Source organism: Diabrotica virgifera, chromosome 1 (genome assembly GCF_917563875.1).
Source record: "Diabrotica virgifera virgifera chromosome 1, PGI_DIABVI_V3a".
In the NCBI taxonomy this organism is placed as follows: Eukaryota; Metazoa; Arthropoda; class Insecta; order Coleoptera; family Chrysomelidae; genus Diabrotica; species Diabrotica virgifera.
Window position 1 is genome coordinate 118,983,425 of NC_065443.1, and position 22,251 is coordinate 119,005,675.

At 32.3% G+C, this 22,251-nt stretch overlaps 1 protein-coding gene across 1 annotated transcript in view; it reads right to left on the bottom strand.

Moving 5' to 3' along the window:
• LOC114324154 (uncharacterized) overlaps window positions 1-22,251 on the bottom strand; it is a 129,973-nt gene that overhangs the window by 38,799 nt on the left and 68,923 nt on the right. The window contains exons 6-9 of the mRNA XM_050660782.1: window positions 18,599-18,751; window positions 11,117-11,443; window positions 10,649-10,999; window positions 10,107-10,442 (exon numbers count right to left, since the gene is read on the bottom strand). Of these exons, the coding sequence (XP_050516739.1) occupies window positions 10,107-10,442; window positions 10,649-10,999; window positions 11,117-11,443; window positions 18,599-18,751 (1,167 nt within the window). The remainder of the gene's footprint in view (window positions 1-10,106; window positions 10,443-10,648; window positions 11,000-11,116; window positions 11,444-18,598; window positions 18,752-22,251) is intronic.

A 22,251-nucleotide genomic window follows, 5' to 3' on the forward strand; every position in this document is an offset into this window, starting at 1 on the left:
TAGTCAAAAGTCCGTACCCCCCCTAGTATCTTTTGAACGGTTATACCTATAATAGTGAAATTTGGAGGGAGGAAATAAACGGACGTAAGCTTTCTAACTAGTCATGACAGGTGACGTAATAGTGACAGATGACTTTACAGCGCCACTGTGACAGATAATTTTAAATGGGACCTTATGGCAAGTGATACCTCGTTTGAACGGTATTTAAAATACCTATTCAGTCATACTATTTTTTTTTTGGTTTAAGTTGATTTTGATTTTGGTGAATAAATTAAATAAATATAATATTGTAGTTTCGAATTTAATTAATAAAAATTCAAATGTCCGCCTATGGATTTTTTTGTCAAAAAAGTTGACGTTTTTTACTTCTCTAGTAGTTTTTACGTCAACGTCAACCTGTTTGACAAGTAATCATAGGCGGAATTTTGAATTTTTATTAATTAAATGCGAAACTACAATTTTATATTTATTTCATTTGTACATTAAAATTAGCTTAAACTCAAACAAAATTAGTATGACTGAATAGGTATTTTCAATACCTTCCAAACGAGGTATCACTTGCCATAAGGTCCCATTTAAAATTATCGGTCACAGTGGCCTTGTAACGTCATCTGTCACCATTACGTCACCTGTCATTACTAGTTAAGAAGCTTACGTCCGTTTATTTCCTCTCTCCAAATTTCACTATTATAGGTATAACCGTTCAAAAGATAAGAGGGGGGGGTACGGACTTTTGACTAGCACTGTATATTTAAAATCCCTAAAAAGGGCTACATCACAGAACTAGTTTTCGATTGGATGACCAATCATCATCAGTGCTTACGTGAAATTTACATGCTAATCATCAAGATATAGTATTACAAAAATATGTGGGTAAAAACCCTTTACAAGTAATCCGTCAAGGAAAAATCGGTTAAAAATGCGAATTTAAGCATGGATGTTTAAAATATTCCATTAATACGCCCTAGGTAACATCTGAGCTATGGTTTGACTTGCTCACATGATGACAGTATGGCAGCAAGTGATGACAGTATGGCAGCGATGACAGTATGGCAGTACTTGCTGCCATACTGTCATCATGTGAACAAGTCAAACCATAGCTCAGATGTTACCTGGGGCGTATTAATGGAATTTTATAAACATCCATGCTTAAGTTCGCATTTTTAACCGATGTTTCCTTGACAGATTACTTGAAAAGGGTTTTTACCCACATACAGGGTGTCCCGGAAAATAGTGCGTTCCTTAAAGGTATAGGTAGAGGACACCATATAGGACAAAAAACTCTTATAACATTTTTTTCTAAATGCAACCGTTTGACCAAAAATTAAAATACATTTTGGTATGCAAATTAAAATGTGGCAACTATGTGAGGTACAAAAACTTAAACGTAGACAGTCCCATGTGTAGTAAACAGATAGTTTGGAAGAATCCTGTTTAGTGTCAATGCCGAAAATGTTTTCAAATCGTGAGTGCATTACCTATTATGTTATTATTTTGATTACTTATGGAAGATCACTAAATGGAAAGGCATACTATAATTATTATTTCTTTAAAAATGTTTGCCTGTATTTATTGTGGTATGAATACGTGTGTTCTTGAAAGTGGGTTACTTTACAGGTATAATAATTATTTTCAAGTAAGTACAACTTAATTATTTTAGCTCACAAATAAACAAATTACTGATACATTATTTGATGTATTTAATTTCCACTGTAAACTCCAATGTAATTCAGTTAAAGCCTTCGCCATTCAACACATTTAATACTCCAGGGAAATAAGGTTTTTGTCAGAACACTTGAGCAGCCAGGTTGCAAATGGGTTTTTTGGGTACTATATACCTAATACATTATACATACAAAAATGCCCGTCACAGTTCGGACGAGAATTTTAGTTATTAACAAATAAGGGTCAAAAATGGCAGTTTTTTCGTTTAAATCGCTACAGGTAAAAATAGGATAATTAAATATCTTATTTATAGTATTCTTCTTTTAGTAGATCAGCCAATGTTTAAAACGGCAGTTTTTAATTTTGGTCCGATTATTTGTTGCTTCGAAAATTGCAAAATAAAACTAAAATTTCGAAAATAAAAAATTTGCTATAACTTTCGCGAAAGTGACCTTACGACTTTTATATTTCACAAAAAGTTGGGTCAAAGAGTCCATATACTACACAAAAAATTATAAGACGATTTGTCAATTAGTGTAAATTTTATTCAATTTGTTTATCCCAAAGAGCTTCTTTTTTGTAACGTTATTGTTCAGAAAATAATAATTATGGGCCATTCCACGAACAAACGCCTGTCTTGGATTACTTCGACAACGAATATTTTACTGTGCAACATAAGAAGTACGAAAGTAAATGGCGCTAACAATTATTCCAATAAACAACAATGTAATTTGCAATTTACTTTTGTTCTTCTTATTTTGCACAGTAAAATATTCGTTGTCGAAGTAATCCAAAACAGGCGTATGTTCGTGGAATAGGGTATATATAGAAATTCTGTGAAAACCACATGAAATAACAATAGTCTTGTTTTCAAGTTATTGAAGAAAATCAGTAAAAATAATTTTTGTCACTACGAAAACATTTTACTAAAGTAGAGTCATTTTTGGCTTGAAAACAATTTGAATAGCTTTGTTAATATTGACTGTAGAGTAAATTTACCTTGAAATTTCAAAAGCTGGTATTTTTACACAAATTTTCAAAAAAATAACTTTTCGCCTATGTTAATTACGGTCAAAGTTAGCCAGTTTTATTATTTAATTCACAGTTACTTCAATATACATAAAATTCTCCTGTAACAGTGTTAGTTACCATACTACTCCGAAACGGCTTGGCCGATTTTTATGAAATTTTACAAGTGTATCATATGGGACTGAGAATAGGTTTTAATCTATTTTTCATATCCATAAGTTATAAGGGGGGGTTGCCCCCCTGACATTTTTTTTATTTTTTTGAACAAAATTATCTATCTTAATTTTATATGATGTAGGATTAAAAAATACATACAACCCTTAATTTACACTTTTCCATCACCAACCCTATTTGCCAATACCCATCTATATATTTACATCTATAAAATTCTCCTGTCACAGTGTTAGTTGTCATACTCCTCCGAGACCGCTTGACCGATTTTTATGAAATTATATATATATATATATATATATATATATAAGAAATACTGGATATTAGTGACTGTCAATATCAACAAACAAGTGGTTTATTAGGGTTGCAGTCAGAAGTTTGGCCAGGATATCAAAGAAACACTCTTTTGACTTTTTGTCTAGCTTTCGGGGTTGTTTGACCCCTTTATCAAGACTCTGTAATATAAAACAAAAATGTAAGTATTTTAAAATATTACATTGTTTTAGTAAACCTACTAGTCGTTGAGATTATTAAAGAGAAGCTTGATGATGCTCAACATTTCAAATTAACACAAATATTGAAAACAGAAAACAAAGGACACAATACATTTTAAAATTTTTGAATAATTAGCAGAAATACAATAATTATTCTGTCATGTTAACCTACTGATAATGTAAGTCAAAAACTCTGACACATAGAGAACAGAAAGAAGAAACAATCAAATTAAAAAGTATCAAATAAAAAAGTAATTAAGTGTTATGATTATTGTGGTTCTTTTTAAAACATCAGAGGCCCATACAAGGTGTGTTCAAATTCACTAACTGTACTTAAGAGTATGCAACTCATTATACGTCCATGTGTGTTTTGTAAAACAAACAAGTATTTTTTTTTTTTTATGTTTTGGTTTTTAGTGTTGCGCAAGTAGATAACAATATATGTTGCTAAGTTTTTCTATATCTGATTTTTTATTTATACATGAGTTGCTAGATTTTATGCAACACATTTCCACAAAAACGCGTTTACAGTGGTTTGTTTCCCTTGCCAAAATACAGGAACCCTCGAAATTGAACTCATGTTTCAATGTTATAGCATGTTCTGTTAGTGCACATGCATTTATTTTGTTAACTTTTATGTCACTACGGTGACTGATGGCTCTACTATGGAAATTACGAGATGTTTCGCCAATGTACACGTTGTTACAATTGAAACAAGGTATAGAATATACAACATTCGAAGATTCCTGCATAGTGAAGGGATCCTTAGTTTTTGTGTATAACATAGACACCGTTTTCACATTCTTTGTTGCGATTTTTAAGCCATTCACATTTTTGAAAATGTTGAATAGCTTCGGTGTCAGATCAGGAATGTAGGGCAAGGAACCTGGAATTTAGGGACCTGGAATTTAGGGATAGGGGACTAAAAAAGCTGAGATCCATATTATTAGAAAATTCTTATCCCATAGGGCTTCTAAACAAACTTATTTTTGGTTCTCCTTCTTGTCAATCAGCTGACGGACGAAATTGTCATAATAATGAAGTCCGACAACTGACAGGCAACACATCAGTAGTACCACCCAAAATAACTTTTGGTATATATATATATACTCGGTAGGTCTTAGAATCGGTCGTAATCTATTTTTCATATCCCTGAGTGACAAGGGGAACTCCCCCTAACATTTTGAAATGTTAGGTGGGAATTTACGTACATAACGTACTCTACAAGACTACGAGTACATACAATTTTAAAAAATTATGATCAAAATCCATCAACAAACTCTGGAGATATTAATCGCATCATATGTTTGAAGAATCAGTTTAATTTTTTGAGTGCACAGATTTTAATAATTCATTTCCACCGACCACAAATCTATTTCGTTAGAACGTTAATTTTAAAGCTTTATTAACAACTCTGTTGAAGTTTAAAGTTTACTCAAACTTTTACGCATAAACTATATACCTTCAACTTCGAAATGGCGCTAGTTGGGTTGCTTAATTGGTATAAACAAAGTAGCTGTCAATTAAATAAAAAAAGTGGCTAACTTTGACTGTAATTAACCTAGGCAAAAAGTGTTTTTTCGAAAATTCGTATAAAAATACCAGCTTTTCAAATCCCAAAGTACTTTTAATCTACAGTCAATATTAACAAAGCTATTCAAATTGTTTATGAACTAAAAATGACCCTACTTTATTAAAATGTTTTCGGAATGATAAAAATGACTTTTTAATAATTTTTGTTAAATACTTTGAAATCATGACTTTTTTTCTTTCACGTGGTTTTCACAGAATTGCTATTACATTACAATTTTCTGAACAATATTATTGCGAAAAAAAAGCTCATTGGGATAAACAAATTGAATAAAATTTAAACTAATTAACGAATCGTTTTAAAAATTTTTGTGCATTATACGGACCATTTGTCTCAACTTTTCGTGTAATATAAAACTCTTAAGGTCATTTTCACAAAAGTTATAGCAATTTCTTTATTTTCGAAATTTTAGTCTTATTTTGCAATTTCTGAAGCAACAAATGATCGAACCGAAATTCAAAAACTGCCATTTTAAACTTTGGCTCATCTGCTACGAGAATAACAGTATAAGTAAGATATTTAATTACCCTATTTTTACCCGTAGCGATTTAAACGAAAAAACTGCCATTTTTGACACTTATTTGTTAATAACTAAATTTCTCGTCCGAACTGTGACGGGCATTTTTGTATGTATAATGTATTAGGTATATAGTACACAAAAAACCCATTTGCAACCTGGCTGCTCAAGTGTCCCGAACATGGTATATTTTTGCCTTATTTTCCTGGAGTATAAAGCTTACTATTAAATACATAATACTAGTTCAGTTAAAAGGATGTGTTTTATGTTAAAAGACGTATAATTCGTTTAAAATTACGAAATAGGTATTTCAATACATTTAACAAAATTTTAGTAAACAAATAGTAAGTACATAAGTACATACTATTAGGTTGGAGTATTTTAAATACTGGAAATCACAAATAGACAAGGCGCAAACGGCGAGTTCGTTGGGAAAAATATTCCCATGAGATATTTTTGCATAATCACATTCGTGAGTCATCCCAGAATATGTTTCAAGAAGTCGCCCACGTGAAAAGTGGGCCAATTTTTTTTAACAATTTTTTTTAATGAAATTGCAAAAATCAATGTTTTTGGCCCGGACTATTTTTTTAGGTTTTTTTGCACCATACTGGACAAAAAAACTCTCTTATAATTTTTCTCTAAAGTTGATCTTTTTCGAGTTATAAGCAATTTAAAATTTGAAAAACGCGAAAATGGCCATTTTTGGAAAAATTATTATTATGAAAGTCAGAAAGTGACTAAATCAAAGTTTAAAGTCGCCGCTACATGATCCTGAAGAAATCTGTGTCATTAATTTACTACTAAGCTGTTATTTTTAATTAATAAAAAAGAGCGGTTAGATCATATTGACGCCGCTGTAAATGTGAGTGCGAGTAAGATGCACAATTGGACTGCTGGAATGGCTTCTCTCTCGCACTCAGAATTTACAGCGGCCGCACACGTGCATGGCGTTTAATATTGTTACTTAAAAATAACTGCTTAGTAATAAAATAATGACAAAAATTTCTTCAGGATCTTGTAGGGGGGGCTTTAAACTTTGATTTAGTCATATATATTGACTTTCATAATAATAACTTTTAACCGAGTTATTAAGCCTTGAAAATCGCCATTTTTCGTTTTTTCAATTTTAAATGGCTTATAAGTCGAAAACGATCAACTTTAGAGAAAAATTATAAGAGACCTTTTTTGTCCAGAATGGTCCAAAAAATTTAAGAAAAAATTGTTCGGGCCAAAAATATTGATTCTTGCAATTTGATTAAAAAAAAATTAAAAAAAAAAATTGGCCCACTTTTCACGTGGGCGACTTCTATAACCTTATTGTGGAATATTTCACGAATTTGATTATGCAAAAAATCTTATGGGAATATTTTTCCCTTCGAACCCGCCGTTTTCGCCTTGTCTAAAACGACTTCTATTTATCTGTTATTATTCCGTAGCGCGTACGATGTTGTTAGGCTATTTAAATTTCTAAACATTAAAATGCAGGTATATGGAAAACAATGTAATCTTTTTTTTGGAAACGGTTAACTTTAGAAAAAAATGGTACAGTACATTTTTGTTCTAAATTGTGTATTCTATCCATACTTTAAAGGAACGCACTATTTTTCGGGACACCCTGTATTTATATAATGGTGGTTAGCATGTAAATTTGGTTGTAAGCACTGTTGATGATTGGTCAACCAATCGAAAGCTATTTCTGCGATGTAGCCCTTTTTAGGGATTTTAAATATATACCTTTTATAAAGGATTTTATTGTTTTTTGTATTACATGGTATACAGCCAACTACAGGAAAACTTTTTCCTTGTGGATTTTTAAAGGTAAAATAATAAAGATTATGATATTATAATAATATAATTTCCTTCCATTGTCCCCGCCTATGTTTACTTTCGCATTCGACGATTTATCGTGATGATTATTATCGACGATCAAAAATAATGCTGCGCTAGCTAGTTGAATGTTTTTTGACATTTTGTTATTGAATAAAGTACCCTTTATGCTATGTCACGGCACGCAAGGTTAGGGTCATCCAGTAAATTAATTTTAAAAGAATATACGGTAAAAAGAATAGATATTTTATAACCACAAAAAAAAGAGACAACTGTATTTATTTGGAGAAAATACCAGAGTAAATGCAATTGATTATTATTCGTGTCGAAAACCAAAGTGAAGTTAATCCGAAAAAACCGAAAATGTATATCAATCTTGGACATTAAACGGGCATATTTTAGAACAAGTAAAAAAATTTAAATACCGGGGATGTTGGATCGATAGCAGCCTAATAAATCTTGCTTAAAATATCAAAAGGCTGCTATTATACCTGGATCCAGCGTATCAAAAAAAAGTTAATTAATAACAAGACGAAAAATTGTTAGTAGCTTAACGGTGTCTAGTCAGACAAATTGTGATATATGGGAACACTGGAACAGGGGAAGTTTTAATTGTGGAACAGGTTGAAAATTTGGAACGTTAGAGTACGAAAACGTTCTATGTATTTTGTCGGACAGAACTTCCAATAGATTTGTTACTATTTCATTAAACTCTCATGCAACAATCAGACTGGTGTTTATCATCAACTGGGCATTTTATTGAGTGGAACACGAAGAACATGTCAAATGGCAAGAATTATGTTTGTTAGTGAAAGCAGTCTGATTGTTGCATGAGAGTTTAATGTAAGGGTAACAAATCAATAGGATGTTCTGTCCCACAAAATACATGGGACGTTTTCGTAATCTGACGTTCCAAATTTTTAAACTGTTCCACAAATAAAACTTTCCTGTTCCAGTGTTCCTAAATATCAAAGTTTGTCTGACTAGACACCGTTAAGCTATTAACAAATTTTCAGCTTGCTATTAATCAATTTTTTTTTGGTACGCGGGATCCAGGTTTATATGTAATTCTCGAATAAGACTCGAAATTCGCTTATCAAAATGCTACGTCTGGTCGACTCTTCTCCATGCAGTTGAAAGCTGGATGCTTAAAACATCGACATTAAATAAATTGGAGGCCTTTGAAATGCAGATCTAACTGAAGGATCTTCAAGATTTCATGGATATCGCACACCTCAAACGAAGAAGTGGTGCATAAAATATTATAGTCCAGGAACCGAAGCTTTTCACCTCGCAATTCTTACAGAATGGATCGATTTGCTTGAAAATTTGAGAATAAGTACTAAATAGTCCAAGGATCTAAATCTATATGATACCGAAAGGCGATTTTTTTTACCGTAAAAGTTAATAAAAACGTTGATTCTAAGCAAAAAATGTTGTATACGTTTTTTTAATAAAATTAATAGTTTTCGATTTATTCGCTATCAAAAGTGTTAATTTTATATCGAAAAAATCAATGTTTTTCTATATAGGTACTCATTTACGATTCACTCAGTTTTTGCAGTAGAAATAATTTTTTCACACCAAGTTCTTGGTAGTTAAATAACCTATAATTTCATATTGAAACATTATTTCGTATCTCTGATACTAATCTTTCTATTCTGTAGAAAATGGCATTTTTTACCAAACTACAAAAATTCCTTATTCGCTTTTAACTCCCGTTATTTAAAAATTAATCATTTTAAGCCAGTCAAACTTCTAGAATCTATTAATAATACATAAATAATAAATAATAAATAAGGCCAACGACTAAAAACACTTATTATGCTAACTTACATTATTATGCTTTCAATTTGATTTTTCTTTTTTTTTAATATATTGATTTTTTAACCGTAACTTTTTTATTCTAGAATCTATTAATAATACATAAATAAAGGAGACTAAATAGGCCAATGACTAAAAACACCGCTAACTTACATTATTGTGCTCAAATGGGATTTCTCCATATTTTTTTTTTTCAAAAAAAATATTGATTTTATAACCTTAACTTTTTTTTATTTTTTATCTTAGAAAGTTTGTTAAAAAATAATTTTGTAGATTAAAATTAAATCCTTTTAAAAACCTCAGTCGTAAAAAGAGGTGACTTTGAAAGGGTTAGTGAAGGTGGTTTTTGCATGTTATTACAAGTTTGACTTGTCAATAGCTCACTCAATTTTTGCCGCAGAAAAAATTTTTACAAACCAAGTTCTTGGTAATTAAATAAACTACAATTTCATATCGTTGATTGGGAAGAATAGTATGATATTTCAAAAACATTAAGTTTACAGAAAAGACAATTAAAGATTGAGATGCGTTACGAGATCGGATTACTTAAGCAATACAATATTAAATAACCTTTTCATCAGAATAATTAAAACTTACAGTATTAACTGACAATATGGGTTTTACATCCAATCCATATACCACCCCCAACTCATATTTTTCATCCCCATTTTGAGTTATAATACTTTTCTTTATAAAAATTTTGTACTATTTCACAATTATAAGGTTATTAGGGACAATAAAACGGAACAGTTTAGATGTTTTATTAGAGTTTAAACAACAATTAATGAAAAAATCGCAGTTACAGTACAATACCAATATAAAAAAACAAAAAATTTGGGCTCCCATTAAAAAAAATGAAAGTTTCTACAAGTTTCCGTTTCTACAAGCGTAAAAATCCCTACAGTATTGTGGCATAACCGCTACATTCTTTTTTCTTTTCAAAAAGAGATAGCAGGCCAGCTTTCTTTTTTTCACTTATTCCCACTTTCTTCTTGTAAGCTTGTTTTAGAGTAACGTCACGTGCTGATGGAAGTCGTCGTTTGCTTTGAAGAACGTTTATGGTTTTAAATTCCTGTTCTTTGTACGACATTTTATATAGCATGTGACTAGGATTTTCTTTGGTAACTTTTAAAACGCATATTCCTGAGAGAGGGACTGACCCATCTCCTTCCGTCTTAAAAGAATCCTTTATGCCCATATCACTTGATAGTTGTTTTAGATCAAAAAAATTCTCATGACCCATTTCATGTACGTTGAATGGATTTCCATGCTTCTTTGCTTGTCTAACCAATGTTACATATTTATCTGGTGCGTAAACGTTCTATAACACTATATGTTCTATAAATTGAACGTTCTAATAACAGAATAAACGTGGTCTCCCTCGTTCTGAGTACGACCACTAATTAAAAATTTATGGGTGATGGACCTAATGTTTTCCAGAATAGAAACTCCATAGATGTATAAAGCAAATACGAAGCGGTTCTTATTTTGTCCGAAGCAGTTGTCAGTATAAAATACAACATCTACCATTTCACTATTTTTGTCGTTCACAGACTTCAAATAATTCCAAACGCACGAACCCACTTCATTTGCACCTCTGTGAGCAAGACCTTCGTGCCACATAAAGTACATTTCGTCCGTACTTTTAAGCTCGTACAATGTTAAATTATACACACTTAGTTTTGATACATAATAAAAAGAAGACGAGTCCCCTTGTGGACATGGCAATGCTGCCTGCATATCATAAACAGCGTCAATTTTATCCGGAGAATTTTTATCCATGTCCTTCTCTTTTCTTGCCAGTTCTTTGTCTTCAATATGGTTATTGTACTGTTCCTGAAGTTCTTGTTTTTCTACCTCGGAGGCATTAATAAAACCCTGGTAAAAATCACACTTATCTTTTTTTTTTGAATAAAAAAAAAGATAAATTAAACTCTCCTTTGAATTTATTGGAGTACATCAAGTAATTTACGTTAGGTTTCCCGAGTTCTTTACAACGCTGCTCATAATCTCTGTGCAGGTCGGCAATAGTTTTTCCTCCTTCAATGTATTATTTCTTTGATTGAGATCGGCAGTAGTGGCTCTCCATTCAAGGAATAGATCAATATGACTACGCACTTCTTCTTTCAACTCCTCAGGAACACTATGTTTTTCATGTCTACCTCGATTATCTGCCTGTATTATTCCATTTACTTCATTATTTTGTTTGCGTAAAATGGTCTCAATTACTTGAGAGTTAATGCAAAGAGTTGCCATAAAGAAAGATTTGCAAACACGAATTTTTTCTCCTGCGTATGTGAAAAAAAATGCGTTATTAAGTATCTAGTAAGAAAAAAATATTTTAAGGAATATAATGATAAAACGAAATAATTTCTTGGATTTGAGTGAAATTATGTTGAACACAATGTTAACTAAAAATATCACGTTATACTTAGCACAAAATTATATTCAAAACTATGTTAACTCAAAATGAAATAAAAATAAAATGCCCACAGGTGTACTTATTTTATTCAAGAGTATCATATTATTTGTAATCATCATACTGACCAAAATTATAATAAAAATAAATGCTTACCTGTTAAAGAAGGGTATGATATTTTGAAATGTAATTCTCTTGCTCCAAAAATATTCACTAATAAGATGCAAGCAGTGTTAATATTTTGACTTATAATAGTATTGATTAAATAAAAATGACCTAAGCTTAGCACGAACTGTAGACAACTGAGTTACCCGAGTCTTCTCCACACCGGTTGTGTGGAAGTGGGAGATGCCATACTTGGTCACAGAGCTCTCTAGTGCTTGTCGTTTAAACTGCACTTACAATACTTTTCTCCATAATAGATCCATTCATTCTGAGTAGTTTGTTGATATAAACTAAAAATGAACCATTTTTGACTTATCATACTATTCTTCCCAATCAACGATATTAAAATATTTTTTCGTATCTCTGGTGCTAATCTTTCTATTCTGAAAAAAGGGCGTTTTTTACCAAATTAAAAAAAATTCTTTATTCGCTTTTAAGTCCATTCTTTTAAAAAATAATCATTCTAAGCGGGTCAAACTTCTAGAACCTATTAATACTCAAATAAAGAAGAGCAAATAAGGTCAATAACTAATTTTAATTAGGGTGGTGATTAGGACGTTGTTTTCTATCACTGTTTCACTGAAAAAATAGGGACTGACATTCTTTTCATTGTAGGTCACTTAATTTTTGAGCCAGAGACTTTTTTGTATTTCTGGAGATAGAGATATTTTTAAATACTTTAAATTAATTTGATCAAGTTATCCTCAAAAAATGCATATAGTCCAGGGCGCATCTGTTTTGAGATGGACGTTGAGAGGTGACTCAAATTTTTTTGCAGAAATTGCTTGAAAATAAATCAAATAATATTTTAGTTATCCTCCCTCTCAAAAAGGTCCGGAACATTGTTTAAATAATCAAAATGGCAAAAAATGAAGGAAAAATTCGATTTTATTCTTCGTTTTTTGATTATAACTTTAAAAGTATTCATTTCCGAGAAAAGTGGTACTAACATAAAAGTTGCGTAATTAAATTTCCTATAATATAGAATTGTCTAAAAATTTAAAAAATTGTCACCCTAGTTGCAAAATAGCAATAATTTCGAAAAAAACATACAAAATCAAGTATTGGCATTTTACGTTTTTCAACCATTTATGCTACACTTAGGACCCTCATATTTCACCCAGAAAAACTTGATGATAAAGTAAAACAATACTGTAAATTTCATTAAGATCGGTTTAACAGATTTTGCAAAATAAATTTCGCAATCCAGCTTTCGCAAAAAAAAATTCATTTTTTAAAAATGTTACAGGACCGAAAATAAAGCAGATAGCAAGTTGAATTTTTTTTTGCTTATAAAAGTGTACTATACCTTTCATTTGCAATTCGCAAAATTAAAATCGATTAATTACCACGGCGTCAGGAAATTTTTTAAATAAACATTAATTTTGGTTCTACGCGCAGGACAGCGGTGTTTGATTCACACAAATTGATTTCCACCAAAATTTCTTTCAATCTTTATCTAATATAATATTTTCTTACTCTATATTTTGTTGTATTTTAATATTTTAATTCCACAAAAATCAAACTAATTTTATTATTGTTTGTGAAATATTGTTTAAACAATTGCATATATTTAAAAAAAATAATAAACTTTTATTCTCTAAGTTAAAATATATGAACAAAGAAAGTTTTTGCTAATAAAAGTGTTATTTCAAAGGATAGAGCATGTGTTTTAATTTTGCAATAAACAAATTTATTTATTTACATCGAAATGTAATAAAAATTAAAATGTATCAATCATTATCAAAGGTCATTGGAATGACCAATCAGAGCAAACTATCCGCTGTCCTGCGCGTAGCACCAATGATTAATGTTTAATTAAAAAAATTCCTGACGCCGTGGTGTTAATCGATTTTAATTCTGCAAAATTGCAAATGAAAGGTACAGTACATTTCTATAAGCAAAAAAAATTCAACTTGCTATCTGCTTTATTTTCAGTCCTGTAACATTTTGAAAAAATGAATTTTTTTTGCGAAAGCTCGATTGCGAAATTGATTTTGCAAAATCTATTGAACCGATCTTAATGAAATTTACCGTATTATTTTACTGTATCATAAAGTTTTTCTGGGTGAAATATGAAGGTCCTAAGTGTAGCATAAATGGTTTAAAAACGTAAAATGTGAATACTTGTTTTTGTATGTTTTTTTCGCAATCATTGCTATTTTGTAACAAGGGTGACTATTTTTTAAATTTTTAACCAATTCTATATTGTAGGAAATTTACATACGCAACTTTTATGTCAGTACAACTTTTCTCGGAAATGAATACTTTTAAAGTTATAATCAAAAAACGAAGAAAGAAATCGAATTTTTCCTTCATTTTTTGATGTTTGGATTATCTAAACAATGTTCCCGACCTTTTTGAGAGGGAGGATAACTCAAATATTATTATTTGATTTATTTTCAAGCAATTTCTGCAAAAAAATTTGAGTCACCTCTCAACGTCCAAATGTACTAATATTTTTACAGATGCGCCCTGGTCTAATAGTGTATCCGTCTTTTGACTTTGAAACTACAATATTTGCATTTGACGAAGAAGAGCTAACATATAATAAAGTATAACTCGATTACTATTGGCCTTAAAGAAAATAAAAAAAAAAACCCTTTTTTTTATTTTTGCAAAATAGGGTGGTGCGAAAAAAGTCAAGTTGATAATTCCGTATCGCTATAGTGCGGAAAAGTTGCGATTGGTAATTACAAGAAAAACAAAAAAAGAAATATTCAAATCGGACTTTATCTTCCGATCCCGCAACGGACGTAAAGATTATGAAAATAATGAAATTTTACCTTTTTTTCAAAAAATTTTATTTATCCTTCAAGTACGTTTTATTTATCGCTATAGTAAAATTTATTTAAACTTTGCATGGTTGAGTGCCAAAAAAATTGTTTTACGCATTTAACGGATATTTTCCGATCCTGCAAGGTCAATCAAAATCTATAAAAAATTGAAATTTTTGATGATTTTGAAAAATTAAAAAACATTTAGTTATCTCATTTTTTTGTTACATTGTGAAGCTCATCGCTTGTTTAGATATTGTATGAAAATATTTAAACAACCCAGATCTCAAAACGAGGGGGTGGTTGCACTTCAAGCTCCACACGCACCCTTGTCTCCAACCAACCAATAAGTGTGTGTTTTTTACATTATTTACAAATGTACATTTCTTTTTCATCTGTTTGTGTCCAGCTCTCAAACACCAATTTTGCATTGTGATTTCTTGATAAAATCTGGCAGCATGGACCTTGATTTAAGTGTTGTCCTGATGCATCCATCTCTTGATTGAGGCCCACATACATTAGTATTAGACGATGCTTCCGTGGCCAACTTTAGACACCGCTCATCAGCTGGCTTGTGGCAGGGATAATTTTGTACATACATCCCAGTCTTACATGTCGCCCGATGTAATACATGGAGTTATATCTTCATCTGAAACTCTTCGAGGAAGTGGTGGAGAAGATAGTTTTGCATCATTACAGTCTATTATTTTAGTGTAGTCCTGTGCTTCAACCTTTCAAGTCGTAGGGAGAAAGTTAACACATTATAGATAGCTAGGGCCACGAAGAGTGTTAATAGTCGGACAGACTAAAGCCAAGAGCAAAAGTATTAAGTATTAGAAATTTCATCCCCCCTACTTTAAATTTTCAAACAGAGGACTACACTGAAATAATAGACTGGAATGTTACAAAACTGTCTTCTCCACCAATTCTTCGAAGAGTTTCAAATGAAGATATAACTTCTTGCATTACATCGGAAGACATGCCAGGCTGGAATTTACAAAACTATCCCTGACACATGCAAGCTGACGAGCGCTGTCTGAAGTTGCCCACGGAAGCATCGTCTGATGCTAATGTATGTGGGCCCCAATCAGCAGATGGATTCGTCAGGAAAACATTTAAATCAAGGTGCATGCTGCCAGATTTTACCAAGAAATCACAATACAAAGTTGATGTTTAAGAACTGGACACAAACAGATAAAAAAGAAATGTACCTATGTAAATAATGTAAAAAACACACACTCATTGGTTGGTTGGATAGAGGGTGCGTGTGAAGCTAGAACTGCAACCACCCCCTGGTTTTGAGTCCTGGGTTGTTTAAATATTGTCATACAATATCTAAACAAGCGAAGAGCTTCACAATGTAACAGAAAAATGAGATAACTAAATGTTTTTAATTTATCAAAATCATCAAAAATTTCAAATTTTTATAGATTTTGATTGACTTTGCGGGATCGGAAAATATTCCTTAAATGCGTAAATCAATTTTTTCTACTACTCTATTATGCAAACTGTAAATAAATTTTACTATAGCGATAAATAAAACGTACACGAAGAATAAATAAAAATTTTTGGAAAAAAGGTAAAATTTCATTTTTCTCATAATCTTTAGGCCTGTTGCGGGATCGGAAGATAAAGTCCGATTTAAATAATTCTTTTTTTGTTTTTCTTGTAATTACCAATCGCAACTTTTCCGCACTATAGCGACACGGAATTATCAACTTGACTTTTTTCGCAAAACCCTATTGCACAAAGTACATTTTTGTTAAATAAAGTTGTTTTGATAAAACGAAAACTTTTTGAGTTATTAGCAAAAAACTGATTAAAAACATTGATTTTTTCGGGGTATACCCCAAAATCCCGACAGCCACAATCCCGACGGCCAAAATCCCGACACGCCAGAATCCCGACAGACCAAAATCCGGACAGGCCAGAAACCCGACAGGTTTGATAAGTTTATTTTTAACATATAATAATTACATTTAGTTCTTGTTTTTTGTTTATGGCCATCTGTTTTTTCATTTTTGTTACTAAACCAAATGTAATGGTCGCAATTTTTACTTATGCGAGGATTGTTCCATGTCGGGATTCTGGCGTGTCGGGATTTTGGCTGTCGGGCTTTTGGGCGGCACCGATTTTTTCGACATAAAACTAACACTTCCGATAGCGAATAAATCGAAAACTATTAATTTTATCAAAAAAATGTATAAAACATTTTTTGCTTAAATAAAAGAATTAAAGTTTTTGCCAATTTTTGCGGTCAAAATATAATAAAAAATTTCCACCCCCGAGATGGGGTGGCAACCACTCCCATGGTAAAAGCGCATTTCGGGATCATATAGATTTTGATCCCTGGACTGCCAACTGATTATTCCGAAATTATCAAGCTAATCGATCCATTCTGTAAAAATTGCGAGGTTTTGTCCTACTTTAAGCTTCATTACAGTCGGAAAAATGAAAGAATACCCATGAACGATCACATCAATCACTTATTTTGTATTTGCTGTCTTCTTCTATAAATAGCAAACGTTTGTTATAGAAAAAGATTGCAAATACAAAATAAGTGATTGATGTGATCGCTCATGGGTATTCTTTCATTTTTCCGACTGTACTTGGACTAATAGGCAAGGAACAAGAACTTTTGAACAGAGTGAAAGTTAGAAAAACATTATACCTAGGTCACATAATAAGAAATAATAAGTAGGTACCAATATCATCAACTAATAGTCAAACGAAAGATCGAGGAAAGAGAAGATTAGGAAGGAAATGGCTAAGAATGATCAGACAATGAACAGGGCTAAATTTTCAACAGCTAAGAAGAACAGCTGAAGATAGAAAAGAATTTCTACTAAAAAGAATTAGTATAGTCGGTTCGCTAAATTCAGACACAACTGGCTAGAGATTTTAGTCGGTAATTTTTTTGGTTTTTGCAAATTTTGCAAAAGTTGGCAAAATTACTAACTATTTAGTAATTATTAACTATATACAGTGCGTCCATAAAGTAACGCATAAATTCATTATTTCGTAAACCGGCGACTTTAAAGAAAAATCCCAAAACAGGTCTAGTTTTATTTTTAATTTCCTATTTTTTGGCATATATATCATACTAGTGACGTCATCCATCTGGGCGTGATGACGTAATCGATGATTTTTTTAAATAAGAATAGGGGTCACGTGATAGCTTATTTGAAAGGGTATTCAATTCTCGATTTCCTAATATAAACATTAACATAATTATTTATACACGGTGTTCAAAAAAACATTTTTTTAATTAAAATAATTGAGACAAAAAGAAGAATGTATGTAATTTATCTAATTCAAAATACGTTTTGATGTTGTCAGAAAACAGGAAAAAAATGTTTATTTGACAAATAAATATTGTTTTTCGCTTAAATCCAATTTTAAAGCTGCCACCCACCTGCCTCTTGCCAGTTTGAACATTTCGTTCAAGCGAAAATCAAATTATTTGTCAAATATTTTTTTTCTGTTTTCTGACAGTAGTAAAACGCATTCTGAATTAAATAAATTACATACATTCTTCTTTTTGTCTCAATTATTTTAATTAAAAAAATGTTTTTTGAACACCCTGTATAAATAATTATGTTAATGTTTACACTATTGAATAGAGAATTGAATGCCCTTTCAAATGAGCTATCATATGACCCCTATTCCCATTTTAAAAAATCATCGATTACGTCATCACGCCCAGATGGATGACGTCACTAGTATGATATATATGCCAAAAAATCGGAAATTAAAAATAAAAATCGACCTATTTTGGAACTTTTCCTTAAAGTCACCGGTTTACGAAATACTGAATTTATGCGTTACTTTATGGACGCACTGTATTTAGTAATTATTTTATGCCAATTTTACCAAAATTGTCAAAATTACTTACTTAAATCACTAACCAGTTGTGTCTGAGTTTAGCGAACGGATTATAGTAGCTAGCCTCCATTGAAAAGGGAGCACGTTAAATGTAAGAAGTATTCGTATTTTGTATTCGTATTGAAGTGAAATTTATTCCAAATTTTTGCGAATTTTTGGAAAAACTATCACCTCATAAACAGTAGTAGGTACTCAAATGTTAAAGCTCTAAGTTTTGTTATAGGTACTTACCACAAGTGGAAGTTCAGTCGAAACTACATCGTCAGGAACGGGGGCAACTTTCCCATTAGCGAAAACTGGAGGATTATCTTGCATTCCTAGAATTCGGATAACCGCATCTCTGAAATCTTGATAAACGTCTGCTGGTACCCGTTCACCATTTATCTGAGACAAGTAATAAAAAAGTCGTTTAGTGAGTGATTGTATTAAATTAAAATTTATATGTAGCCCCTTTGCTTATGACATCCTAAGTAATGTAGTGTTAATAATCCTAAGTAATATAATGTAGCGTGAACGGCCGTAGCTCAACGGCATGATGACTGGTCTCATACGCCAGGGCACACGGGTTCGAGCCCCGCCAACGACAATCAATGTTCATTTCTAAAAATGATACGAGCTGTTTCACCGTGCCTCGGAGAGCACGTTAAGCCATCGGTCCCCCTGGGCTAGTGTGTACATCGAAACTAGCTACTTGCAACAGGGTTAAAAATGTAAATGGCGCCGGAACCTGTCCGAAAGGATCTCCCCGGTAAAAATGCCATATGATATTATTATTATTATTATTATTAATATAGTAAGTTCATAATTTATAATACAGTGGAACCTCGATAACTCGGATTAATCGGGACCGCGGCCGATCCGGGTTATCGAAAATCCGGGTTAGCCGGAGAATATGGTAAAAATTAATAAAATACGGTATACTTACAGATAAACTCCGTTAGAATTGAAATAACATGAAATACATATATATATAAATATGCACAGTACCTACACATCTAAATAATTACTAAAAACACGCAAACACAAACGTAAGCAAACGGAAGCGAACAATACAAGACTGTACTACACACAATACAGTCACAATCGGAACGAAGTTATGTTATTTAAGAACAGTGAAAATTAAGACCATTGTTTAAAAAAAAATTTTTAAATAGTCTTTTAGTCTTTTTTAAACAATGCTAAGACAGTTTGAAATAAATAAAGGAATACTACAGACAGGTGCCTGTTGTTTCCGATAATCCGAGACTGCCGGCGTGTGTCATGAGTCATTTTTACTATCGTATAGTTCAAATTACACAAATACACATTATCTCTCAAATATTATATTACATACATTTGCTCAACGCCCAAATCGGGTGTGTTTGTCAAAATACAAAATATGTACTGAAAATCAAAATGTTTATCTGATGAAAGTCGGTCCGGGTTAGCCGGACTTCCGGGTTATCGGGGGCCGACTTATTGGGGTTCCACTGTAATAGATAATAAATAATATTTAATATGTTTCAGATATATACAAACAACGTCCCTAGAAGAAGCTGAAATAATTCTGAGGGCAGACCTAGAAGTTATGGGAAGTTACTTTAAAAATGAAGATTTGGTCCCAATGCCTTTAAAACCGAAGTAACCTGCTTTCACTTAAACAAAAATTTGGCGTCAAGAACACTTAGCGTTATACGATTCAACCACAGTAAACATACACAATACCTATTAGGCGTGAATTTGGACAGAATGTTAAGATTTAAAGAATTATGGAAGTTGGACAAATGCCAGACGAATGGAGAAGCAGTATATTAGTACCTGTCTACAAAAACAAGGGAGACATACAACAATGCACAAACTACAAGGCTATAAAACTACTTAGCCACACCATGAAAATATGAGAGAGAGTAATAATTGATAGACGGATACGTGAAGAAACCGAAATATCCGATAATCAATTTGGCTTTATGCAGGGCAGATCAACAACAGATGCAATTTTCATTGTAAGGCAACTGATAGAAAAATACAGGAATAAAGAGACCAACGCTCATATGGTATTCATTGATCTTGAGAAAGCATATGATAGAGTCCCTCGAGAGATTCTGTGGTGGGCACTCAATAAGAAAGGAGTCCCAGGCGAATATGTAAAGATTGTGAGAGATATGTATGAGGGAGTAACGACTAGTGTTAGAACAGGTGTGGGAGAGACTGATAAATTTCAGGTGAAAGTAGGATTGCACCAAGGCTCGGTGCTTAGTCCTTATTTATTTTCATTAGTTTTGGACCAGATAACAGCGAAACTGCAGGGTAGTATTCCATGGTGCCTAATGTATGCTGATGATATAGTGTTAGTAGGAAATAGTGAAAGAGACTTAGAACAAAAACTGGAACAGTGGAGACAAGCTCTGGAGAAAAAAGGTTTAAAACTTAGTAGGACAAAAACAGAGTATTTGGAATGTTCATTTAAAGATGGAGTTACTACAAACACATTGGTATTTTTGGATGGTGAAATGATTGTGAAAAGCAATAGTTTTAAGTACCTAGGATCGGTATTACAGAGTAATGGAGAAATAGATGGAGATGCATGCAGTAGAATTAGGGCTGGATGGATGAAGTGGAAAAAAGCGAGTGGTGTGTTGTGTGACAGAAAAATTTCAATGAAGCTGAAGGGAAAATTCTATAAAACAGCCATAATACCGGCTATGATGCACGGAACTGAATGTTGGGCAGTGAAAAAGAAAGAGGAACAACGAATGCATGTGGCGGAAATGAGAATGTTTAGATGGATAAGTGGAGTGACAAAGAAGGATAAAATTAGAAATGAGTATATTAGGGGAAGTCTAGGTGTGGCACCAATTGATGCCAAAATGAGAGAACATAGATTAAGATGGTTCAACGTCGAGACGTTAATCACCCAATACGAAGAATAGCTGAAGTGCAGATTCCTGGAAGGAGTAGGAGAGGAAGACCGAAGAAGACCTGGGGGGGGGAGACGATAAGGCAGGACATGTTGGTAAAGGGGATTAACATTGATATGAACCAAGATAGAATTGTGTGGAGAAATGCAATTAGGGAAGCCGACCCCGCATAGGGATAAGGCAAAAAGAATGATGATGTTAAGATTTAGAGAAAACTTAAGTACATTTTGCTGAAAAGATAAAAATCAGAAATAACACAATTCAGAAAATCTGCTGCACAGCAGGTATCATTGGCACCCACACTTAAGTCTTTAGGCTTAGTTCTTGTTTATTATGTTGCTGAATATTATGCACCTGTATGGATCGACAGTGCTCATATTCAAAATATTGATGTCCAGCTAAATAACACCATGAGAAGCATGACTGAGCGACACTTCACCTCCACATCTTCGCCGACTCAATCTATTAACCAAAGAATATAAAAAAATACATCCTTCCTTTCATTATATTTATGTCAATCCTGGACCCTAACCAAAAAAATATGCGTAAGCTAGCCACACGGAGAGCTATGGAAAGAGGAATGCTAAGAATATGATTGTCAAATAAAAAGAGGAACGACTGGTTAAGATCAAAAACAAAAGTCGAGGATATAACAACAAAAAATTGCCAAACTTAAATGGAACTTCGCAGGCCACACTACTATTAGATAAATAGACCAACATTGGAATGCCACAATACAACATTGGTGACCTTACGAAAATAAACGACCAAGAGAAAGACCATAAATGAGATGGATAGATGATATAAAAAGAACAGCCTAAACAAATTGGAGGAATGTTGCTCAGGATAGAGATCGATAAAGAGAGTTGGGAGAATGCTATCTCCAGACATAGAGGGCTAAGGAAGAGGAGTGCAAATAAATATCTCTTCTAAAAATCTCTTCTTCTTTAAGTGCCGTCTCCTAATTGGAGCTTGGATATGATCATC